Source organism: Pistacia vera, unplaced genomic scaffold (assembly GCF_008641045.1).
Source record: "Pistacia vera cultivar Batoury unplaced genomic scaffold, PisVer_v2 Contig35, whole genome shotgun sequence".
Classification (NCBI taxonomy): domain Eukaryota; kingdom Viridiplantae; phylum Streptophyta; class Magnoliopsida; order Sapindales; family Anacardiaceae; genus Pistacia; species Pistacia vera.
In genome coordinates, this window is record NW_022196168.1 from 951,572 (window position 1) to 979,132 (window position 27,561).

At 35.4% G+C, this 27,561-nt stretch overlaps 1 protein-coding gene across 1 annotated transcript; it reads left to right on the forward strand.

Annotated features, from left to right (window-relative positions):
• The first annotated feature begins 2,081 nt into the window (after positions 1–2,081).
• LOC116139285 (glutamate receptor 2.7-like) lies at positions 2,082–25,911 on the forward strand. The gene is made up of 7 exons (XM_031424963.1): positions 2,082–2,309; positions 19,320–19,339; positions 20,789–20,987; positions 22,910–24,240; positions 24,405–24,717; positions 24,827–25,233; positions 25,330–25,911. The coding sequence occupies exons 1-7, from the start codon at positions 2,186–2,188 to the stop codon at positions 25,909–25,911; spliced, it is 2,976 nt and encodes a 991-aa protein (XP_031280823.1). The 5' UTR covers positions 2,082–2,185.
• Positions 25,912–27,561: the final 1,650 nt, after the last annotated feature.

A 27,561-nucleotide genomic window follows, 5' to 3' on the forward strand; every position in this document is an offset into this window, starting at 1 on the left:
AAATGCAGTTTTGGAACTGTTAAAGTGCAGTTTTCTGTTGGTGTGTATTGTGTTACTGAAGAAATCTGTTTAGAAAAATGCAGAAAAAAAATACAGTTTGTGTTGCTAAAAGAAATCTGATAAGAAAGATGCAGAAAAATGAAAATGCAGTTTTGGAGCTGTTAAAGTGCAGTTCTCTGCTGGTGTGTATTGTGTTGCTGAAGAAATCTGTTTAGAAAAATGCAGAAACATGAAAATGCAGTTTTGGAGTTGTTAAAGTGCAGTTCTCTGCTGGTATGTATTGTGTTGCTGAAGAAATTTGTTTTAGAAAAATGCAGAAAAAAAAAATGCAGTTTGTATTGCTGAAAGAAATCTGAAAAATACAATGCAGTTTTTTTTTTGGTGCAATTCTAAAGCTGTACTGAGTTTATGAAGCTGTACTGAGTGTAAACATGTCTGAAGCTGTAAAATTGAAGTTGATGTTGTATGTTGCTGGAAGGCAACAAGAGGCTTCAACCATATGCAGAGTAGTCCAGTTTAAGAGGAAATGTTAACCATATGATACAAAGGGTGCAAATTGTAGTTTAGCAAAACATAAAGGGCCACGCAGTAGCTTTCCAATATGCTGTCGTTTTGAATTAGTTTTTAGTTAACACTTGAGCTCAAACGAGCTACTGTATTACTTTACTAATTCTCTTCTCCTTCGCGTTTTCTCTCCTCTGTATATAAGAGAGATTATTGATTGTTTTCATTTTCATTTCAATTAATACAAATCAGATCCAGTTTTTGCTCTTTTCTTCTTTTAATCTTCACAATCTCATGCCACCTTTACTTTACCACCTGGCATTATTCATTGAAATTACTTGTGATTGCAATTGATACAGTTACCTATACACAATATGTCTACAATTACAACTGGCAAACGGGTAGGCTTAGTGGGTATGGGTAAAATGGATCGGAGTTCTAAACAGATAATAAAATATAAAACCTATACCCAACCTTTGCGGATACAGGTAAACCAGCGAGTCACCTATTTTTTTTTTAAACATATTCTTCAATACAAAATCAAGTAAAACTCAAATCAAAGTCATATAATATAAACGGTTGATCAACTGAAAAAACCAATAAAAAAATCAAATGGAAAAGTAAACCTCTACAAGATGCACAATTACGTCACCAAATAACACAAGAATAGCGAATATATTACCAGATTACTTCAAGGAAAGTTCATTGGTGAATGGTGATGTTTAGTGGATTCCCTTGATTCCGTAATCCTTAGATTGCTTAATGGCACAAGAAGGTGAGTGTCATCCATTTCATCATCTGCAATATAATTAACAACTATAAATATTTAATATCTTATGACATTAATTATCTTACAATATTAACCAACGAAAATAATAAAACATTTAAAATATTTTGTTAACATGTTACCTTTAATTTCATATCCATGCTGCCAAGTTTAAGACCATGTCAAAGATTGTGCATTATTTTTAGTAAAATTAATCAATTAGAAACCCTAATTCCTTATTTTTTAATTTTTTTTGGAGGTATACCCAGTCCACCCAAAAAAAAAAGGGTGGAGGTGATACGGGTACTATTCCCATGGGTCCTATATATATTAGTCTGTACCCGCTTAAAATACATGGGTAAGGGTTGACTTGCAAGTATGGTACCTGTTTTGCCAAGTATAATAATTACATATTATTTAGATCTAAATTTGAGATTCAATTTTGTATGCATAAATGGTATTACTGTAACATTAATTAACTCACTTAATTCACATATTTATATGAAAAAATTATAAAATCTTTGAACTTTGTGCTTGTTTCTTCGCTGGAAATTTCCTATAGTTTGACAATAGGAGCATGAAATTTTCCTGCAATCAAAGTTTAGTCAGCAAGGAATTGGCAATTCAAATTAGAAAATTCTTGCTATATTTAGTCATTCCAATTCTAGGCTTCATAAATATTCCTACTTTTCAAATTCTCAATCCTCACTATATATATACTAACAGGTTAAGCTATCAATTGTCTAATCTATACTCTTAGTATCAGAGCCTCAAAGATGAGACAGAGACCAACCAATCTTGTTTCTTTCTCTATTATTTACTTTCATCCTCTTCACACACACGGCCATATCACAAAACACAACAATCCCAGTTAATGTGGGTGTGATTCTTAACGAAAATGGAGAATTTGAGAAGATGAGTTTGAGTTGCATCAACATGGCGCTTTCAGACTTTTATGCCACCAATTCTCACTACAAAACCAGGCTAATTCTCAACACCAGACACTCCAAGAGCGATGCTATAGGTGCAGCTGCTGCTGGTACATAAACTACACCTCCCTTTCTATTCTTTCGGTGGTTGTTTTTTAGCCATTTTTGTTATAGCTGCAGACTGATTTAATGATCCTGATCATCATTTGATAAGTATAGGGGTTCTTTACGTCTTTTTTTATTTTTTAAGGTAGCGAAAAAAAAAAAAAAAAGTCCATGACTCCAACTATTAATGATGTGACAGAGTTGATAAAAAGAGGGGAAAGTATTGGGTTCCAGCAAGGTTCTTTTATTGTGGGAATCTTGAAAGAATTAGGCTTTAAAGAAAAAAAAAAATCTATTGGTTTATGATTCGGTGGAAGAATGGGATGCCCTTTTTCAAAACGGAACTGCAAGTGGCGGTATAGCAGCTGCTTTTGATGAAATCGCATACCTTAAGCTCTTGATGGGAAAACATTGCTCCAAATATACTATCGTTGAACCAAAATTTAAGACAGCTGGTTTTGGCTTTGTAAGTTCTCTAAACTCTCTTTGTTTCTTGAATTTCTCACCTCCTATGTTGTGCTTAGTTTCTAATGGAGCTTTCTGTTCATTTGATGAGCTGCAGGCCTTCCCACTTGGTTCACCTCTAGTACTTGATGTTTCAAGGGCGATCTTAAATGTGAACGAGGGACAAAAAATGAACGAAAATGAAAATGCATGGTTCAAGAAAAACAATTGCCCTGACTTGAGCACCTTAGTTTCTTCACACAGTCTTGGCCTTAATAGTTTCTATAGGCTGTTTCTCATTGCTGCCATTGCTTCAATCTTGGCTCTCATCATTTTCATGGCCATTTTTGTTTATAAGCATAGGGAAATCTTGAAAGAATCGGATCCCAGATCATCGTTATGATCAAAAATTCGTACTTTGTTAGGAATCTTTGCTTCCAGGGACCTCAGTGCCCATACTTTCAAAGAAAAAGCTAGCATCCAAGTCCATAATTTGGCTGCAGATACACCTTCTCCTCACAATCACTACCCAGCAAGCCCTTCAAGCTATTCACAACACCCATGTTTCTGTGGAGAACAAGGAATGCCTTCACCTGAGTTTGGTGGTCCAAATCCTAAACCAAGTGGTCAAGCGCCTCAAGATATTGTTCCTGCTGTTGAGCTCACTAACCCAAATCAGGAAAGACCTATAAGTCCCTAAGCAGTTCATGATAATAAATAATGTTGATATTCTCCATGGCTCATATGAAAATAATATAGTTACATGGGTAAATTGATATTGAAGTAGCTATAAGCCTATAGCTTAAAACATATGTCAAGTTTTTCTCCTATTTTTCTTTAAGTTGTAAGCTATATTGTTCTATAACTAGTGTTAGTTATTTAGTTGAATAAGTGTGCTTAATTTTACAATGGAAGATCTTTCAAAGGCATTGTCCGAGTAAGTGAGGTAATCACTGAAATTTTTCATATATATGTTATTTGTTTGAGAGTCAAATTTCTTTGCTAGTACCATTACAGTTATGTGTTTCCTAAGAACTTGAAGTGCGGTTATCAATTTCTATTAAGCAGAGGTGCTGAGAGGAATTAGTGGAAACTAGAGCAGCTTTTAGAAGAAACTGGATGTTTAGTTTAAGGGGAAATATTAAGCAGAGGTGCTGTGAGAAATTAGTGAAAACAGAGGAGTTTAAAGAAGCTGGGGTCTTGTTTGTAATGATTGTATAAGCTGTATGGCTCAAGTGTAATTTCAGAATCTAAAAGCACTGTCGTTTCAATAAACAAATGTTGGCTATATAAGTGCTAATGTACTGTAACAGAAATCAGTTAATAAAAAATTCAGATTCAGTCTTTCTTCGTTCTCCAGTAGATTCCTCTGCACTTTTTCTTCTGCACTTTTTTAGCTTCTTAGTTTCTTGATTTCTTACAAATCTTTCATGGTATCAGAGCCCTAGACCTACGTCCAAGGGAAAAATTCATCTTCGATCTTGAATAATCTTGACAACTTAAACATGGAGGCTCATAGCTCCAGTTCAAATTTCACTCCTTCAGGAGTTCCACCCACCTTACCCGTCGTCTCTGTAAAACTGCTAGAGAAGAACTATTCATTCTGGAGATCACAAATTCTATTTTGCCAGCCCTGACATCTCATGGTCTCGAAGGCTTTGTTACTGGTGAAAAAGAGTGTCAATTGATGATCTTGTTAGAGAAATTGACTAACTCAGGACAGACAGAGAAGAAACAAAACCCTAGCTACCTCACTTGGAAAAAGATTGACCAATTCTTGGTAAGCTGGCTTTACTCCTCAATCTCTGAATCAATGTTTAGGCATGTAGCAAAATGCACTACTTCATATGAAATATGGAATGTTTTAGAGCTTCATTTCCAGTCAGCATCCAAAGCTAGGACCTTACATCTGAGAAACCTATTACAGACTACTAAGAAAGAAGGTTGTAATGTGAGTGAATATGTATTGAAAATGAAAGAATTAGGAGATGAATTGATAGCAAGTGGAGTGAATATCACAAATGAAGAACTTTTGCTATACATATTAGATGGCTTAGGGCCAGAGTATGATGCAATTGTGGCAAATTTGACAGCTTGTAGTAGTCAAACGACACTACAAGAAGCCCAATTCTTACTTCACAAACATGAGATTAGGTTGGAGTGACAGCAAAGTTCTTTGTCAAATTTTCATGAACACATGGCTTCAGCTCTTTTGGCTTCCAAACAGTCTCAGATAGAGTCTTCTTCAGGTTCTCAGAATGTTTCTGGTGCTAGTAATGGGAATTTTCGTGCTCATAATTTAGCTACTCCTCAGTTTCAATCAATGCCCAATTTTCAACCTTCAGATCAGAATTTCCTTCACAAACAGATGCCTAGTAACAACCATTCTGGAGGAAACAGTTTAAACAGTGCAGTTCACTCACATTTTAATCCCTCACATTCCTCCTAGTACTCACAAATTGGATATGGTTTTAAACCTGGAAACCAGTCTCACATGTTTCATCCTGGAATGATGAGAAATAGAGGCCGAGGAAGAGGATATTTTAGGCCTAAACTAATCTGTCAAGTTTGTGGTAAGGGAGGACACACAGCACTGCAGTGCTATCATAGATTTGATCATGAATATCTAGGTTTCTCAGTCCCTGGATCAGTATCTGGATCTACTAGTTTTAATGGTTTCTCAGTCCCTGGATCTACTGGTTTTAATGGTCCACAAAGTTTTACTCTAGTTCACTCTACTGAGTCAGCACAAGCTCTTCTTACTACAGTCATGCCAGGACAATTCATTCCCAGGACTGCTGCTGGAAATCCTAATCTTAGAAATTTTATTTCATCAATAACTAATGCTCCTACTTCACAGACTAATACACCACAAAACTACCTTGGTTATCCTGTACAACATTATGTTCCTCAGCTATCTCAAAATTTTGTTTCATCAGCAGCTACTCAGCATATACCAGTTACTTCTCCTCACACTGTGCAAGACCAAACGTGGTATGTGGACTCTAGTGCCACAAACCGCATGACAGTTGATGTCAACAATCTGTTCATTAAAGACAACTATCAAGGTGGCTCAAATGTGCAGGTTGGGAATGGCCAAACAGTACCTGTTTCACACACAGGTGAGTCTTTTCTAACTTCTGGCTCTGCTTCTAGGCTGTTGCATCTTAGATATATGTTGTGTGTACCTCATATAGCAAAGAATTTATTAAGTATTTCACATATTACAAAGGATAATAGTGTAATAGTTGAATTTCATGTTGATCGTTGTCTTATTAAGGATAAGAACACCAGAGATGTACTCCTTCAAGGTGTCCTAAAGGATGGCTTATATCAACTGGAAGCCTCACTTCCTACTGTGTTTTCGTCGTCTGGTGTATTTGCTCCAGCTGCTTCCTGTAATATGGCTACCTCTACTACTCTCAATAATAGGTGTAGTCATAATAATAGAACCACTGATGTATTACATAGGGTGCAATCTAATGTAATTGATAATTTTGATGTAGCTGATAAGTCAATAATGGTGTGGCATGCTAGATTGGGACATCCCCAAGAAAGAACTCTTAAGCATGTATTAAATAAATTGCATGTACCTGGAATGTCTACCTATAATAACAGTTTTTGTGAAGCCTGCCAATTTGGCAAATTGGCTCAGATTTCTTTTCCTTTGTCAAATTCTAAGACTTCTAGGCCACTTGAACTGGTTTATTCAGATTTATGGGGCCCTACACCAGTATGCTCTACAGAAGGTTTCAAATATTATATGTTGTTTGTAGATGATTACAGTAGATACATGTGGATATACCCTTTGAAACTCAAGTCTGAAGCCTTTAAGGTGTTTACTAGTTTTCATGTGTTTGCTGAAAAATAATTAGATGCTACACTGAAGAAATCTTCAAACTGATTAGGGAGGGGAGTTCAGGTCTTTTACTTCTTATCTGGAAACTCATGGCATAGGTTTTAGACACCCTTGCCCCTATTTACATCAGCAGAATGGGAAGGTGGAAAGAAGACATAGAACAATTACAGAGTTTGGTTTAACTCTGTTAGCACATGCAAGAATGCCTTTATGTTTTTGGTGGCAATCCTTTAGCATAGCAGTGTTCATTATTAACAAACTGCCCTCTGTTGCTCTTGAAGATGTCTCACCATATCAGAAATTGTTTATTAAAGAACCCACATATACTGATCTTAGGGTCTTCGGCTGTTGTTGCTACCCATACATACGACCTTATCAAAAGCATAAGTTTTCTTATCACACTGAGCAATGTGTGTTTATTAGGTATAGTCCAGCTCATAAGGGTTTTAAATGCTTGTCTTCCATAGGAAAGATATATATTGTTAAGCAAGCCAAGTTCAATGAGACAATATTTCCTTTTAAACATGATTTCAAGTGTGTGCAACTGAAAAATCTGGATCTTACAGGAGTATCTACAAACACCAGTTCTGAAGGGTTTTGTTCATCCTGGAACCTTGCTCATTGTTTAGATTCAAATTATGTTTTTGTCACTAATAACAATGTGTCTTCTACTGCATAAGTAAATACAACTTCACTTGCTGCTGATGCTACTAATTCACAATTACCTATTGGAAAACCAAGTGGAGATTCATTATGTGGAAAAGGTCTCTCGACACAAGACTTAACAGAAGTTATAAACTTACCTGCTACAACAGCATCAAGGGGTTCAGTGAGACCTGTTACTGATACTATCTCAATTTTAGAATCTGATGTGTCTAATTTTTTTGGTGACTCTATCTTAAATACAGTAGGTACTTACACTGCTTCTAATCAACCTTCAGCTCCCGAAAGACACCTGGAGGTTGTCTTACCCATCTCTTAGAACAATGCAACAATGTCAGTACCTACAGCACACACCTATGCCACTACAAAATGTCATCCAATGCTCACCGGATCAAAAACCAGGAATAATCATATTATAAGTCAAGCTTTTCTGGCCACAACCTCCATCCTATCTGAACCCAAAAGTGTGTTTGAAGCCTTAAGCATTTCAGAATGGAAACAAGCTATGAATGAAGAATTTGAAACATTAAAAAGGAATAACACATGGGAGTTAGTTCCTCCCACTTCCGATATGAGTATAGTAGGTTGCAAGTGGGTTTTCAAGGCCAAATTAAAATCAGATGGCACACTTCAGAAATACAAAGCTCGGTTGGTGGCGAAAGGATTTCAACAAACACCAGGAGTTGATTACTTTGACACATTTTCTCCTGTGATCAAACCAGCTACCATCAGGATTATGTTCTACTTGGCAGTCCACAACAGTTGGCAGATACAACAAATCGACATTAATAATGCGTTCTTGAATGGAGACCTCACGGAGACTATTTTCATGATGCAACCTGAGGGATTTGGTGATAAGACTCATCCCAAGCATGTGTGCAAACTCAACAAAGCCCTGTATGGATTAAAACAGGCACCTCAGGCCTGGTTTGATAAGTTGAAATCCGCCCTTTTAACTTGGGGTTTTCAGTGTTCCACTTCAGATACAAGTCTATTCTTTTTCAGGAAAGATACTCAGGTAATATACTTACTTGTGTATGTTGACGATATTTAATTACTGGAAATGATTTAGAGTTGATTGATCAGATTGTTACTGATTTGAATGGTTGTTTTGCACTCAAAACTTTAAGAGAGATAAGCTATTTTCTTGGGTTTGAAGTGTGTAGAAATGAGGCAGGTTTACTCCTTACCCAAACCAAATATGCTCAAGAATTACTGAGCAAAGTTGGTTTAGCTGAGTGTAAGCCATGTAATACCCCAATGGCTACAGGTACGAAATTGGGAAAAGAGGACAATCCTCTCTTTGATCAATCTACGTTGTATAGAAGTTTAGTGGGGGGCCTTTAGTACTTAACACTCTTACGACCTGACTTGGCTTTTGCAGTCAACAGGTTAAGTCAGTTTCTTTAGTACCCCATGATCAATCAATGGACTACATGCAAGAGAGTGCTCCTGTATATTAAAGGGACTATTCAGCATGGACTATTTTTCCAAAAAAATGAAAAATTCTGCTAGAAGGGTATGCTGATGCAGATTGGCCAGCGATGTAAGTGATAGAAGATCCACCTTTAGCTACAGTATTTTTCTTGGAGGGAATCCAGTTCAATGGGGTTCTAAGAAGCAAAAAGTGGTTTTTCTTTCTTCAACAGAGGCTGAATATAGGGCCCTGAGTCAAGCTTCCACAGAATTAGTCTGGATTCAACATCTGTTTCAAGAGCATGGAATCCAGATAAATGATGTCCCTCTACTGTGGTGTGATAATATGAGTGCGGGTGCACTGTCATCAAATCCAGTTTTCCACGCCAGGACTAAAACCCATCGAGATCGATGTTCATTATGTAAGAGAGTTGGCCATGGATAAGAAGCTAGCTATGCAATAAGTCGCATCAGAATATCAACTTGCTGATATTCTTACTAAAGCTCTCCCTGCACAAAGATTCTCAATGCTAAAAGATAAACTAAATGTTGTTGCTTTACTACCAAATCTGTAACATCAATATACACCAATTGGATAATCATTGGTCTGTTTAACTGTATGATTGGTGATCTACCTCATTTTCATTTTTTTCTTAATATAGATCTTTTGTTCTTCTTTTGTCTGCTAAACTGACTGATAATTCAGTTTGAAGATTTCTTGCTTTGATGATATAAGAAGTGGTCTGCCTAGACTAGTGTTATGGTATAGTTTGATAGAAAAATGTTTTTGGTTTGATATGGTGTTATGATATGGTTGAGTTTTTTTAGTTACTGGTGATGGTTTGAAGCAGCAGTGGTATAAGAAGTGGTCTACCTAGACTGGTGTTATGATATGGTTTGATAGGAAAATGTTTTGGTTTAAGGGGAAATGTTCGGCCAAAGCACTAAGAATATAATGGATGTTTAGTTTAAGGGGAAATATTAAGCAAAGGTGCTGAGAGGAATTAGTGGAAACTAGAGCAGCTTTTAGAAGAAACTGGATGTTTAGTTTAAGGGGAAATATTAAGCAGAGGTGCTATGAGAAATTAGTGAAAACAGAGGAGTTTAAAGAAGCTGGGGTCTTGTTTGTAATGATTTTATAAGCTGCATGGCTCAAGTGTAATTTCAGAATCTAAAAGCACTGCCGTTTCAATAAACAAATGTTGGCTATATGAGTGCTAATGTACTGTAACAGAAATTAGTTAATAAAAAATTCAGATTCAGTCTTTCTTCGTTCTCCAGTAGCTTCCTCTGCACTTTTTCTTCTGCACTTTTTTAGTTTCTTAGTTTCTTGATTTCTTACAAATCTTTCAATTTCTCTCATTGCAATTTATGTTGGATGCCAAACTCTGCAATTCAACTTTAAAACTTTACATGATATTTTATGGGTTTTTTTATATTTATGAAACTTGATACATTAAAAGTGTTAGTTTTGTTTGAGAAATTCTTCAAACATGAGGGAACGTTACTATAAGTCGAATTATATAATTTTTTTTTTTTGGTAACCGTAGTGTTTGAGTCAGTTTGTACACACCTCAACTAATTGTTAGGGTCTATTAAATACCTATAAGGCCAATGGGTCAGGTAAATCACAAAGGTGATAGATGACCACTTTATTGGACTCAGACACGAGACTCTGGGTAACTTACTCAGATAGCTAAAGTGATACCATTCGGCCACAAGTCAAGTGGTTAGTCAAACTATACTATTGATTTGGAATTTTTTCTTTTTTATATGATGAACATTAATTTACCTGTTACTATTACGCTTGTACCATACTTGTGGATGTGGTATATATAATCCAAGGTCCAAAAATGATTTTTGAGTTGAACAAACTTTAACGAAGCTTGAACCAATTACTTTGTTGTTTGATATTGTCTTTATCTTTTGACTGTGATATATATGTTGGACAGATTAAGGGTCTGAAAGAAACGAAATTTGAATGTTTACTAGCATGTAATATGTGCCATCAAATGGTTTTGGACATTTTTAATTTCTTTGAACCGGAACCTCAGATAGTAACAGGATTTAGTTGGTAATGCCAAGATTGTTCACTAGGGCCTGATTCATGTACAACTAATTCTTGGGAGAGGGTTAAATCTACTAATTATATTTTATGTGTAATAAATTTTTAAGAAAAAGAAGACATAACTAATCTATAAAAAATCATGTTCATGCATGATATATAAAATATGGGTTAATTTGATTAAATTTATGGGCATATATAGATACTTCCTTTTTGGATTGCTGATGGTTTAAGTGGAAGAAAACACTGTATCAATTCATCTGATAGTGTAATAATTTCCGTCGAAACGAAGAAGCTACTGTTAGAACTACATGATGACGTTTTAAGTCAAAGGTGGAAGAAAGCATTGTATTAATTTCTGGGATTGAAATGTGAGATGAAAACCATTTATAACCTTAAGTTACAGTAAATCTTATGGACTTACGGTCAGAGGTATTGATCTGTTAAATAAAGTAAATTTCATTTATTCATAAAACCTTGTTGATTGGGTTTTTCTAGTATTAAACAAAAAGATATGATGTATCAAACACGTTTAAAGTGAAGTACTCAATAAACATATATATATTAATAAAAAAAATTAGGAAAAATTACAAAAGATTACAAATAAAATGAAATCATCATCTAGGGAGGTATCTTAGATTCTTTGAGCACATACATCTTTTGATAATTTTGTTATAAGTTACAAAATTAATAGATGGTGTTTAATTTTCAGTATCATTACCTGGAAGCATCGTAATAACTAAAAATTAAATTGATTTCGACATCCAATAAAATTTCCGACAGTAATACGTAGACTGTGATTGACACCTTGCTTAGTTACAGAATTTTAATTAAAATTCCACTTTCTCCTCCAAACTATTGAATTTAAATTGATGTCTATAGACTTTGAATTCCAAATCCATAGTTCCATAATATTAGTTAATTAATGTGACGCTTATGGTTACAGTAGAAGTCCGCTTGCTGAAGACTGTAGAGTAGGTAAAGTGATTAACACAAAATTAATAATCCAACTTGATATTTTCAATCATCCCATAATTCACTCAACTTTCCTTGACAGCGAAAATATCTACAAAATTCAGAAAATAATACACACTTATTCACTTCACATGTATGGACATAAAAGTTTTTAACAAGTAAACTTCTAATTTTGTCGATAGTTTTTGTCTTTTAACAGTAGTTTTACAGGTTCACGTATCAAAAATTTTAAAATATTCTAAAATTAATTTTATATATAATAAGAAAAAACCTGTTTACCACGAAAAGAAGTCAATGGCTACCCATATGATGCGGCATGAATTCATTAATTTAGTTAATGGTGGTTGATTATAGAATCTGATGATGATGATGATGATGATGATGATGGGGATTTAATTAAGAAGTTAATAATTTGAGTAAACAATATTTGACAATAACAAAGGGTGGATCCTGGAAGGGAAGCTAGGGTTTGATGATTAAGCATTGTCGTTAAAGACTCATTAAAGTTTTAAATATCCTCTCCTCGACTTCTAAGTTTCACTGCTACACAACCAGCTTTAGATTCTTGCTTTTCAATTTTTTGACTTTCAAAAATTAATTAAGGATTGAAGAAGTTGAAATGAAATTAGAACAGTGAAAAATAATTTTTTTGACTAACTGTGGGAGAGGAGCAGATACTCTTTTGATTAGATAGTTTGATTTGGTCAAGGAAAACGATTATGATTTACGAATTAGAGACAAATTCATATTTAATGTTACTTGTCTGACTCAAACATGTCCGACTCCAACGAATATGGAGTTAAAGACAAATAATTATAAGTCAATATGTTAAAAAAATGAGGGTTTCACCTCTCTTTCTTTTGTTCGGTGGCATGTAGAAAAAGTTTGTCTTATATTATTATACGATAGTTAATGACATTAGTCCCTCGACGTATAATATATTAACAAAAATCTTTTTGAGATTTTTGAAATAATATAAATCTTTTTGTCGTGAAGTTTTGGGTGATAAAATAAAGAATAGGAAGACAATTTGATAATATTTACCATTTTATAATAATATAAATTATAACAGTTTAGTAACAATTCATTAACAATAGAGAAATAATGGTTATTTCGAAATCCTTATAAAGATTTTTGTTATTATATCATACTTAAGAGGATCAACATCATTAACTGTATTGTACAATGTGAAGCATCAAATTTACCCTAAAGTGAGGGACACGATAAACTAATTAATCGGCAAATTTGGGGCATATTGTAAATGGTTATGGATCAAAAGAAGTCATCATATAGTGAGGTTTCTTTGAGATTTTCCATTGAACATTCTTTTAGCACACAATTTTTCAAGTCTTTGAAGATATCTTTTCTTCCTTAATAATTATAACAACTAGCTATCCGATTAAAAGTCTTCTAGTTTAAGGGCTTAATTATTTTCTTCTCTTCTTCTTCTTTTTTGTTTTTTTTTTTGTTATAACCGAAAACTTAATACTAATCTATACACCAACACAAAACAATCACACCAAGAAACAAGAACGCACCACAAAATCAAACACACAGAAAAGCCACGATTTACTGTGGTTCACTTATCCTTTTATGGATAAGCTACATCCACGTTGAGCTCAAGAACGGTATGAGCTCGCTGCACTTTGATTATCAGAAACAGTCAAGATTACACAGATTCAACACTCCCCAGATCTACCCTATTACAACAGCAACCAGTCTTACAAGATACTCTCTGAATATCCCTAACCCGAGAGAACAACACTCTAACCTGAATGATTTAAACCCCCTAATCACTCGACTGATTTAACTCACAATCTGGAAGAAATAATCTCAACCCTAACACAGAGAAGTGCAAACCCAGAGAACCTTAACATCTGTCTCTTTCTCACCAAATCTGAACGAACGTGCGCTTATATATGGTTTGACTTCGTGGTTGATCCTGGCCGTTAGATCTGGAGTGCATCCTGTGGTTTGAATTCGTCCAAGTTAATATGACTAAAATGACGCCGTATTATTGTTACTTAAACGACGCTGTTTCAAGCTTCGATATTTAACAATCTCCACCTTGGAAGCACTGGAAACAGACTCTTTGTGCAGCTTGCCCTGTCCTATTCTGTCATAACTCTTTATCACTCAAGATTACTTGATATACAGCAAGTTCAAGCAGTGCTTGAACTTAGCTGGAGTGATAATTTTGGTGCCCATATCTGCTAGATTCTCTTCTGTGGGTACCTTCTTAAGTTCAATGATTCCATTTGCAACTTGGTCCCTCACGAAGTGATAACGAACATCCACGTGTTTAGTTCTTTCGTGATATACTGGATTTTTGCTTAGGTGGATCGCACTCTGACTGTCTGAATACACTATCACCTTTCCACCAATTAGTTTTACTTCTGTCAGAATTCCTTTCAGCCATAAGGCTTCTTTAACTGCATCAGTTACTGTAATGTACTCTGATTCTGTTGAAGACAGTGCTATAATAGGCTGCAACTATGATTTCTAGCTTATACAATTTCCACCTAGTGTGAAGTAATATGCAGTTGTTGATCTTCTAGAATCCTTATCACCTGCAAAATCAGCATCTACAAAACCAACTAGATCAATTGCAGTATTTCTTTTACAGTATTCAAGCCCAACACAAACAGTACTATTTATATATTTTACCATCCATTTTAGAGCAGTCCAATGTTCCATACCAGGATTGGACATATACCTGCTTAACATGGAAATGGCAAAGGCTAGGTCTGGCCTAGTACTAATCATGGCATACATCAGTGACCCCACAACATTTGCATAAGGGACAGACTCCATTGTCAACAGCTCTGTCTCAGTTTTGGGGCATTGAGACTTACTAAGAATAAACTGATTGGTAAGGGGCATTGAGACCAGTTTGGCACCAGCCATGCCAAACTTTGTGACTAGTTTAAGTAAGTAAGATTGTTGCTGCAGTCTGAGTTCACACCTTTTTCTATCTCTGTTTATTTCCATGCCTAAAATTTTCTTAGCATTCCCTAGGTTTTTCATGCTGAATTCAATGTTAAGCAAGTAAATAGGCAGATTATTATCCATTTTAAAATAGAAACAACTGTCATATTGGCTTCTAGTGAATCCTATACCTATTATAAAGGTGTCAAACCTTTTGTACCATTGCCTAGGGGACAGTTTTAACCCATATAGGGATCTTTTTAGAAGGCAAGCATATTCAGGGAATTTAGGGTCAGTAAACCCCATAGGTTGACTCATATAGATTTTTTCTTCTAGTGTTCCATGAAGAAATGCAGTGGTGACATCCAACTGCTCTAGTTCTAAGTCTTGATAAGCAACTACAGACAGCATTAACCTAATTGTTTTGTATTTTACCACAGGGGAGAAGACTTCATTAAAGTCTATCCCCTCCCTTTGGGTAAACCCCTTAGCCACAAGTCTTTCTTTGTACCTAGGTGGGTCAGCTATGGAAATGCCCTCTTTAAGTTTAAATAACCACTTACATTTGGTCAGCTTCTGATTACTTGGTTTTGGAACCAGTGTCCAGGTTTCATTTACCTTTAAAGATTGCATTTCCTCCTCCATAGCTGTTTTCCATTTGTCCCTATCCTTGGATTCCATGGCCTCTTGATATGTATTAGGTTCAGACCTAAGCACTTCAGTCCCTGCAAGTAGAGCAGTGTAAATCAGTTCTGCATATGAGTACCTTGAGGGTGGTTTTACCTCTCTTCTGGTTCTGTCTCTAGCCAGTTGGTAGTTTGTCAGTTCATTTTGCTGTGGTTCTAGGAACTCTTCTGCTTCCTCATCTTTAACTTGGTCAGGTTCCTCAGGTGCAATTTCAGTTTCAGGCTGCTGGGTAGTTTGAGCTTGTGCTTGAGGTGGGTTTAATTGATGGGTTGTGTGCTCCACCTCAATTTGAGTGGTATTGGTCTGTCTAGTAGCTTCTTCTGTGCTTTTGGTTGTTCCTTCATCAGGGTTAGTGCCTTTGCATGGGAATACTCCCTCATTAAACACAACATCCCTGCTCACTAAGATCCTAACCCCTGGTGACTCTCTGTCCCACAGCCTGTATCCCTTTGTGCCCTCGGGATATCTAAGGAACACACACCTGGTTGATCTTGGCTCTAGTTTTCCCCCCACTGTGTGAGCATATGCAGCACAGCCAAACACTCTTAGGTGCCCTAGTTCTGGTCTTCTCCCAGACAATCTTTCTTCTGGACTGATAAGACTTAGTGCTGTGGAAGGACTCTTATTCACTAAATAGGTAGCTGTGGAGAGTGCTTCTCCCCAGAAAGTTTTTGGTAGATTTGAAGTGATCAAGAGGCATCTTACTTTGTCTAGCAGTGTTTTGTTCATCCTCTCAGCCACCCCATTTTGCTAAGGGGTATTTCTCACTGTCCTATGCCTCAGGATCCCCTGTTCACTGCAAAACTTATCAAACTCCAGATTACAGAACTCAAGCCCATTGTCAGTCCTAAGGGCTTTCACCTTTCTGCCAGACTGGTTTTCAACAAGGGTTTTCCAATTTTTAAACTTTGCTAGGGCTTGATCTTTTGACCTAAGTAAGAATACCCAAACCTTCCTGCTGTAGTCATCTACTATTGAGAGGAAATAACTGTTTCCACCATGAGATTTAACCTTTTCTAGCCCCCATAAATCAGAATGTAGGTAATCCAAACAATTGTTTGCTAGGTGAACTCCCTTAGGAAAACTATATATGTGCTGTTTACCAAGTACACAATTTTCATAGAATTCTAGACTTGTAACAGTATCTTTCCCAAATTGTCCTAGCCTGTTCAGTACATCCATTCCCTTCTGACTCATATGTCCTAATCTTAAGTGTCACCTTTTTGTTACTGATAAATTTGGAGACCCAAGCGTTGTGATGTTGCAGTTAGAATAAAAACTACCACAAAGTACATATAGACCATTTTTCTTTTCTCCTGTCAACACAAGATTCTCATTTTTATAGACATTCAACCACCCACTGTTAGCCTTATAGCAGTAGCCTGCTTCATTTAGGGTGCCTAATGATATGAGGTTTCTCTTTAAGTCAAGTATATATCTGACTTTGGTCAACCTTATTAGTTTTCCCCCACTTAACCTAAGGGTAATGCAGCCAATCCCCTTAACCCTACATGCTTGGTTGTTCCCCATGTACACAGTCTCATGATCAGACTCCTCAAAGTCTTAGAACCAACTCCTATTAGGGCTCATATGGAAAGTACAACCTGAATCTAACACCCATTCTTTTTTAGTGTCAGATATTGACACTGTTAGGACTTCTAGTTCATCCATTTGGTTACTAGTGGTGGCTAGGTTGCTCTCTGTGTTACCTAGTTTCTGTTTTTTCTTCCAATCAAAACAGTTTTTCTTTAGGTGGCCTATCTTATTATAGTAGTAACATTTTCTGGTTTTTGTTTTGGCTTTGTTGTTCCCCTTCCATTTCTTCTTGTTCTTACCCCCCTGATTTGACTGAAATCCTTTACTAGACTGAGCAGATTCTATTCTACCCTTCACAAACAGAGTGCTATTGTTCCTCTTAAGAGTTTTAAGCTCTAATTCTCTAGCCTTAAGACCCGCAACTATCAAATCAACACTGGGTACAGTACCGGAGTACTGAAGGGCATTCTTGACTACTTGGTAGTCTTCAGTTAGGGAATTTAATAATATCATGGCAAGACTAGTCTGTCCTAGTTCTTGGTCTGTGCCCTTTAAGACTAGATTCATTTTAAGGAATTCATCTAAGTTTTCCTCTATGGACTTCGAATTATCCATCTTATAAGAGAATAAGGCTCCCTTTAAGAAAGCCAAATTCGGTGCAGACTGTAAGGCATATAGAGATTCTAATTTACCCCATAAACCAAGAGGAGTTTCGAATCCATCTACCTTCTGAAGGACACTGTCTGAAAGATTCATCACGATTAGGTTATAAGCTTCTTCGTCAATCTCTTCCTTCTTCTCCAGTTTCTCCTCTGACCATTTCTTGGGATCCTTTTCCAGTGCAATTGTAACCTTGTTATGTGAGAGAAGAGCCTTCATCTTCTTTTTCCAACTCCCGAAGTCGATCTTCCCACCGTATTGGGAGATCTCCATTCGAGTGGTGCTCATTTTTCTTGTAATGGCAGGGAAAGAAAAGTCTAAGACGTACTTGGCGTTGTTACACCAGAAGTTGCCAATTACTGCTAGGCAGTTTTTAAGGCGGTCACTAGTTTTCCAACAGATATACCCTTACACTTTATCAAGATTTGACTCTCTAGAACCAATTCTAGACTCAAAGAAATAATCAATTCAAAAAACCCCAATTCCCGAAACCCTAATTTTGTGAAACCTTAATTTCTGTTTCTTTAACAAAAAAAATTCCCAAATTCACAAAACCCTAATTTCGTAAAAGAACTTCTTATACCGGAACAATGACAGAGAAGGTGAGTCTAAGGCGTACGAGGCGTTGTTACACCAGAAGTTGCCAATTACTGCTATGCAGTTTTCAAGGCGGTCACTGTTCTTCCAGCCAATATACCCTTACACTCGATCAAGACTTGACTCTCTAGAACTTAATTTGGAGACTCACAGGAATTGATTTGAAAAACCCCCAATTTCTTAGAAGAACCCTAATTTTTACGAAACCCTAATTTTATAAAACACGAACTTCACTTTCAAGAAATGGCTCTGATACCACTGTTATAACCAAAAACTTAATACTGATCTATACACCAACACAAAACAATCACACCAAGAAACAAGAACACACCACAAAATCAAACACACAGACAAGCCACGATTTACCGTGGTTCACTTATCCTTTTATGGATAAGCTACATCCACGTTGAGCTCAAGAACAGTATGAGCTCGCCACACTTCGATTATCAGAAACAGTCAAGATTACACAGATTCAACACTCCCCAGATCTACCCGATTACAACAGCAACCAGCCTTACAAGATACTCTCTGAATATCCCTAACCCGAGAGAACAACACTCTCACCTGAATGATTTAAACCCCTTAATCACTCGACTGATTTAACTCACAATCTGGAAGAAATAATCTCAACCCTAACACAGAGAAGTGCAAACCCAGAGAACCCTAACGTCTGTCTCTCTCTCACCAAATCTGAATGAACGTGCGCTTATATATGGTTTGACTTCGTGGTTGATCCTGGCCGTTAGATCTGGAGTGCATCCTGTGGTCTGAATTCATCCAAGTTAATATGCCTAAAACGACGTCGTATTATTGTTACTTAAACGACGCTGTTTCAGGCTTCCATATTTAACAGTTTTGATAATTTTGTTATGATTGAGGTACTTTTCACTTTTCAGTATCATTACCTGGAAGTATCACAATAACACAAAAAAATTAAATTCATTCTAACCTTCCAATAATAATTCCGACAATTAACAGATACACTGTGGTTGTGATTGAGGCCTTGCTTACAGAATTCTAATTCAAATTTCGCCTTCTCGTCTAAACTGTTGAATTTAAATTATATACATGTCTTGAGACTTTGAATTCCCAATCCTTAGCTCCACATTTTTAGTTAATTAATTTGACTTATAATGTTAGATTACAAGTCCGGTTGCGTACTACTTAAAATCTCAAAATTTATAGTCAACTTGTTATTTTCAATCATCCCTTTCACTCAACTTTCCTTGTTAGCGAAAACACATATATAAAATTCAGAAAAACAATATGTTTATATATATATATATATAGATGAAAATTTTCAGTCTAATAATGATGAATCTAGTGGTGATTAACCGGTCCTGATCTAATTAATATATATAAGAAACTTTTCATGTACAAACATTTTAAAATTTTATCGTAAACACCTCTTAAACTGTCGATAATTTCACACGCACAAAATAATAATAATAATAATAATAATTGGAATTTTCATTAGCTTAAAATTATCAATAACTTTATAAGACCATATGTTAAGAATTTCAAGATACTCACAATTAAAATTAACTATTTATAAAAATAGAAAAAAAAGGGAAAAACCCGTTCAAAAAAAAAAAACAAGAAGTAGAAGTCAACGGCTACCCAAATGAAGTGTGGCAAAACTTCATTAATCCGTATAATTATATGTCTTGGTGGTTGATTATAGAATATGATGACGGGGATTTTAGAAGTAGGTAACTTGAAAACAATGTTTGATATAACAAAGGATGGTTCTTGGAAGGGAAGCTTGGGTTTGATCGATGATTAAGCATTGTGGTTAAATATTCATTCAAAGGGTTAAATATTCCTCCACTACTTATAGGGTCTCACTGCACAGCCGAGATTTAGATTCTTGCTTTTCAATTACGTGATTCATTAATTCTGACTTTGAAAAACTATTTTTAAAAGAAGTTGAAATTAAATTAGATGACGAAAAGTAAAATTTTGAACTGGGGGAGAGGAATTACTCTTTTAATTGTAGTGTAAGTTACGTAATCAGGATATCCTTCCATAGATAGTTTGATTTGGTCAAGGTAAACGATTAGAGACAAAATAATATCTCTGAGTTGTTAAACTCAGACATGTCCCACTCCTACTCCTATGAATAAGGAGTTGATGACAAATCATAGCTTTTAGTTTCAGACAATTTTTAAAGAATTCTGCTATAAACACAGTCAGATTCTTTATCATCTCATGCAACCTTTACATTACACACCTGCATTATTCATTGAAATTACACACCTGCAACTGATACGATCACCTATATATAAAAAATTATAAAATCTTTAAACTCTGTGGTTGCTTCTTAGCTACAAATTTCCTATAGTTTGACAATAGGAGCAGGAAATTTTCTTGCAATCAAAGTCAGCAAGAAATTTTCTTTGGCAATTCAAATTAGAAAACTCTCAGTCCTTCCCATGTAGTACTCTTCCTTCTTCTGGGCTTCATAAATATTCGTACTTCTCGAATTGAATAGTATCTCAATTCTCACTATATATATGCAAACAAGTTAAGCTATCAATTGTCTAATCTAAACTCTTAGTATCAAAGCCTCAAAGATGAGACAGAGACCAACCAATCTTGTTTCTTTCTCTTTTTTCCTTTCTATATTATTTACTTTCATCTTCTTCACACACACGGCCATGTCACAAAACACAACAATCCCAGTTAATGTGGGTGTGATTCTTAACGAAAATGGAGAATTTGGGGAGATGAGTTTAAGCTGCATCAACATGGCGCTTTCAGACTTTTATGCAACCAATTCTCACTACAAAACCAGGCTGATTCTCAACACCAGACACTCCAAGAGCGATGTTATTGGTGCAGCTGCTGCTGGTACATAAACTACACCTCCCTCTCTTCTTTCGTTGGTTGTTTTTTTAGCCATTTTTGTTATAGCTTAAGCCTAAGCTACTGATCCTGATAATTGTATATTTTGAGGATTGAAAAGAAAAATAACCAATTAAATTAAAATATATAAATTTATATATATAGTCATCTAAACTTTTTGCTAGTTTTGGTATTTGATGTCAGAGTTTCGTCGATTCTAGACAGCCGTCACAAGCCAAACTCAGGGTTAGATTGTTAAAAAAAAAAAAAAAAAAAAAACTGAAGGCCACATGTTACTGATTAAACAAAAATAAATAACAGAATAATAATAGTATAAAAGTCGGCCAAAAAGTCTTCAATGTATTATCAAATACTGCTCCTCGAGGGTCGCCAATCTCGGGGCTAGCATGTGAGAAAATAATAGGCAGGGACAAAAAAATCTTAAATTGTACTGTATGTCTTCAGTTTCAGACTAATGAAGGAATACTTGAGTGTAGAAGTGATTAAATTGAGCTCATTAAATGAATTTGTTTTGTTTGAATTTATTACTTCGCCTTTGTTTGAATTTATTACTTCGCCTCAAAATTCTAAAGAGTTTAGCCTTTGATGAGGAAGAAATTAAGCTCAGTTTTCACAATAAAAGTCTGAACTTTGGATGCAAATGATATTACTTTCCCTGAGTTTAGCGCGCTACCTTTCCACTATCCTATCCTTGGAAACAAAAAATGCATTTATTTTAATATTTTTCAAAATTCAATTATATTCTATTCAACTCAAAACATTAACAATTAACTTTTTTCAATAAAAATTTTAAAATTAACAAAAACACCCCTACTCACCCAAGGTACTAGCCCACTATCACCCACCAATAGCCACCATCGCCATCGCCACCACCGTAACGACGCATAATCGACTGAATCTGGCTGGTCGTGCACCGATTTGTCTATTTTCAGCCAGATCTACAACCAAAGATCTGACCAAAAAAGGTCAAATCAACACACAACCGACCAGATCTGACCTATCGTGCACCATCTGGGCAACTTTTGGCCATCGTCCTGCAGTGATGGCCAGCTGCCAAAGTAGATGGGGGTGTTTTTATCAATTTATAAACTTTTATTATAGGGGGTTTTTAGTTAAATTAACAAACATAAGGGGTTAAAATAATCTAAATATTTTCTAAAAATATACCAAAAACATTATCAAAATCCTATCATATTTTCCAAAAATGTTATTCAGAGTAGAATGTTAATCTAAAAAATTAAACAAGCAGAGCTCATCAGCAAGATATTTTATTAACTATAAATAAATTTGAAATTTGTCACCAATCTTCTCTGTCAAAAATAGTTTTTCATTAATTTTAATACATTAAAAAAATCTGATAAATTTTAACGCTGCAAGGAATCATTATTATTCTTAAGTCTATATAATTTTATTATTATTATTATTTTATTAAGACAGAACATAAAAAAATTTTAAAAGAGTAATACTGTATATTCTTATAAACCAAAAGAAATTTCTACAACATGAGCTTAATTTAGTTTTAATATAAAATCCAATTTCTTTTAATATTACTGGCATTGTTTCTTACTTTCTTAGGTCGTGGAGAAATGTCTTGGGGAAATATAAACCTAGAATATGAGATTCTTCCGGCCTAGAGTGAAGATGAAAGATTTATTGATTTGTTTATTTTATTATATTATATTTGCTGCATGACATGTTTTGACTAGGGCTTGATCTTTGAAACAAAGATTAAACTTCGATACTTTGTAGTGAAAATTTTCTCCATTATTCAAGACTATCTTCTAGTTTCTCAAAACTATTTCATCTTTAATAAAATGAGGTGTAAAAAATGTTTATGGGTAAAGATAAGTTAAACTTTAAATTTAGAAATCTAATTGAAGGAGAGATTCTTTTTGCTTATTTTACAGCTTTAGACTTGATAAAGAATGTGCAAGTGCAAGCCATAATAGGACCAGAGAATTCCATGCAAACCAATTTTGTTATTGATCTTGGAAACAAATCTCAAGTGCCCATTCTCTCATTTTCTGCAACAAGCCCTTCTCTTACTTCCCTTAGAAGTCCATATTTCTTCCGAGCTACGCAAAATGACTCCTCTCAGGTTGGTGCCATAACTTCAATTATTCAAGCCTTTGGTTGGAGAGAAGTTGTGCCTATTTACGTGGACAGTGAGTTTGGTGAAGCCGTTATACCTTATTTAACTGATGCATTGCAAGCTATTAACACACGTGTCCCTTACAAAAGTGTCCTTTCTCCTGTCGCTTCTGATGACCAAATTGTTGAAGAGCTTTACAAATTAATGACTATGCAAACTAGAGTGTTCATTGTGCACATGTTGCCTTCTCTTGGCTCTAGGCTTTTTACTAAAGCAAAACAAGTTGGAATGATGAATCAAGGGTACGTTTGGATCATTACTGATGGATTAACTAATTTGTTTACTTCATTGGAGCCTTCGGTGATTGAATCAATGCAAGGAGTGTTGGGTGTAAGGCCTTATGTTCCGAAAACGAAAGCACTTGAAGGTTTTCGACTTCGATGGAAGAGAAAATTCCAACAGGAAAATTCAAGCCTTGTTGATGCTAAATTGAACATTTTTGGACTGTTGGCTTATGATGCTACAATGGTACTAGCCATGGCAGCTGAAAACGCTGGTACTACAAACTTTGGCTTTGATATGACTCATGTTTCCACCAATGCAACAGACCTTGAAGCTTTTGGTGTCTCCAGGAATGGTCCTAAACTTCTTGAATCATTATCAGTAACAAGATTCAGAGGCCTTACTGGAGATTACACGTTTGTTGATGGGCAGTTGCAGTCGTTACCTTTTCAGATACTCAATGTCAATGGTGATGGAGAAAGAGGGATTGGATTTTGGACTCCAGAGAAAGGGCTAATGAAAAAATTGAATTTAACAAGTATAGACTCTACTTCAAAATCCCATCTTGGACCTATTATATGGCCAGGGGACTCCACATCTGTTCCAAAAGGTTGGGAAATTCCAACTAATGAGAAGATATTGCGCATAGGAGTGCCAGTGAAGAATGGTTTTAGTGAGTTTGTAAAAGTCATAACAGATCCTACTACTAACAAAACAACAGCCACTGGTTACTGCATTGATGTCTTTAATGCTGTAATGCAAGCATTGCCATATGCTATCAATTATCAGTTCATTCCCTTTGCATTGTCTGATGGCACTAGCGCTGGTTCATATAACGATATGATCTATCAAGTCAAGCTTGGGGTAAAAGTTCTTATCCTACCTAGTATTGAAGTTTTTGTTTGTAGTAGAGTTTATATAATAACACAAAGAATTATGTCCTCAGAATTTTTGCAAGCATTAGGAGTGCATAGACTTGATATGATGTCTTACTTGGTCTCTTTTTTTTTTTCGGTAACTGTGAACAGAATTTTGATGCTGTGGTGGGAGATACTACAATTGTGGCCAATAGATCACAATTTGTCGACTTCACCTTACCATATACTGAATCTGGAGTATCAATGATCGTGCCAATCAAAGACAACAACAAGAAAAATACATGGGTGTTCCTAAAGCCCTTGACATGGGACCTTTGGATGACAAGTGCTTGTTTTTTCCTTTTCATTGGACTTGTCATCTGGGTTCTTGAGCACAGAATTAATGAAGATTTTCGCGGTCCGCCTGAGCATCAAGTTGGAACAAGCTTCTGGTTCTCCTTCTCGACCATGGTTTTTTCACACCGTAATTTCTTTAACTATTTATAACTTATACTTCAAGTGATCCCTTTTTAGCAACAATACAAAGCTTTAAATTGATGTTATTCTTTAATTATCTTGAATTGTGTTTGCAGGGGAGAGAGTGATAAGCAATTTGGGTCGGTTTGTGGTAATTGTATGGTGTTTTGTAGTCCTCATACTCACCCAAAGCTACACAGCTAGCCTGACATCACTCCTTACAGTCCAAAGGCTCCAGCCTACTGTTAGTGATGTAACAGAATTGATAAAGAGAGGGGAAAATGTTGGGTTTCAGCAGGGTTCTTTTGTTGCAGGAATCTTGAAAGATTTAGGCTTTAACGAAAAAAATCTATTGGTTTATGATTCAGTGGAAGAATGGGACGCCCTTTTTCAAAAGGGAACTACAAATGGCGGTATAGCAGCTGCTTTTGATGAGGTCGCATACCTTAAGCTGTTTATGGGAAGACATTGCTCCAAGTATACCATGGTTGAACCAACATTTAAGACAGCTGGTTTTGGCTTTGTAAGTTCTCTAAACTCTCTTAGTTTATTGAATTTCTCACCTTCTCTGTTGTGCTTTGTTTCTAATGGAGCTTTTTGTTCATTTGATGAGCTGCAGGCCTTCCCACTTGGTTCACCTCTAGTACCTGATGTTTCAAAGGCGATCTTAAATGTGACCGAGGGACAAAAAATGAACGAAATTGAAGATGCATGGTTCAAGAAAAACAGTTGCCCTGACCCAAGCACCTTAGTTTCTTCACATAGCCTTGGCCTTAATAGTTTTTGGGGGCTGTTTCTCATTGCTGGCATCGCTTCAATCTTGGCTCTCATCATTTTCATGGCCATTTTTGTTTATGAGCATAGAGAAGTCTTGAAAAAATCGGATCCCAGATCATCGTTATGGTCAAGAATTCGTACTTTGTTAAGAATCTTTGTTTCCAAGGACCTCAGTGCCCATACTTTCAAAGAAAAAATTGGCATCCAAGTCCATAGTTTGGGGGCAGCTACACCTTCTCCTCGCAATCACTACCCAGCAAGCCCCTCAAGCTATTCACAACACACATGCTTCTGTGGAGAACAAGGAACACCTTCAACTGAGTATGGTGATCCAAATCATAATCCAAGTGGTCAAGCACCTCAAGATATTGTTCCTACTATTAACCTCGCTAGCCCAAATCAAGAAAGACATATGAGTCCCTAAGCAGTCCATGATAATAAATAATGTAGATATTCTCCATGGCTTATATAAAAATAACATAGTTACTTATGTAAATTGATATTGAAGTAGCTATAGCTTAAAAGGTAAGCCAAAGCTTAATGAAATTCTTGTGTGTTTCATTCCCTTAGCTTTTCTTCTATTTTTCTTTAAGTTGTAAGCTATATTGTTCTACTAGAAGTATAAATAGTATTTGTTATTTAGTTGAATAAGCATGCTTAATCTTTAAAATGGAAGATCTTTCAAAGGCACTACCCAGGTGAGTGAGGTAATCATTGAAATGTTTCATATATATTTTCTTTGTTTGAGAGTTGAATTTGCTAGTACCATTATAGTTATATGTTTCCTAAAAACTTGAAGTAGGGTTATCAATTTCTCTCACTACTCTGTGTTGGATGCCAAACTCTGCAATTCAACTTTAAAACTTTACATGATATTTTACGGGTTTTTTATATTTCTGAAACTCGAAACATTAAAAGTGTTTGTTTGTTAGAGAAATTCTTCAAACACGAAGGAACGTTAATATAAGTGAAACTATATGATTGATTTGGCCTTTTTTTTTTTTCTTTTTTATATGATGAGCCTTAATTGACCTATTATCCTTTTACTACACTTGTAGTATATATAAATTAAGGTGTAAAAATTATTTTTGAGAGGAACAAACTTTAACGAAGCTTGAATCAATTACTTTTTTGTTTGATATCACCTTTATTTTTTTACTATAATATATATGTTGGAGTTAAGGGCCTGAAAGAAACGAAATTGAATGTTTACTAGCATGTAATATATGTCATCAAATGGTTTTGGACCTTTTTAATTTCTTTAATCTGAAACCTTAGGTAGTGTTAGAATATAAAACTTGTTGATTGTTAATTGACTCAGTTTTTATATGATGAGCCTTAATTTACCTATTACCCTTTTACTACACTTGTGGTATATATAAATTAAAGTGCAAGAATTATTTTTGAGAGGAATAAACTTTAATGAAGCTTGAATCAATTACTTTTTGTTTGATATCACCTTTATTTGTTTACTATAATATATATGTTGGACTTAAGGGCCTAAAAGAAACGAATTTGAATGTTTACTAGCATGTAATATATGCCATCAAATGGTTTTGGACATTTTTAATTTCTTTAATCCAGAACCTCAGGTAGTGTTAGAATATGAAACTTGTTGACTTTTTTTACTGTTTACTGTTAATTGACTCAGTTGACCTCTAACGATTACTGTTAAAGTTCATTAAGTCCCGTTAGTCTGTTATTCTATTGTGTGTATAAAAGACTGCAACTCCACTGTATTTCTTAATGAGAAAAATATATACATTTTCTTGTTCCAGATTCTTCCCTATAATTTTCTTGCCTTTTCTTTCATTTTCTTGTGATTATTGTCACTCTCAAACTTGGTATCAAAGCCATAGAAAAACGTCACTTATGGTCGATTCCTCAATCTCTTCTCCTCTTAACAAATCCGACAAGAATTCCAGCTTCAAAACCTCACCAAACGCAAGCATTCTTACTAATTCTTCTTCAATGCTTCGTCTACACTTCCAACTATTTCACCAAAATTGACACAAGACAACCATCGTTTTTGGAAGTCTCAAATCCTATTTGTTGTAGGAGCTCATGATCTTAA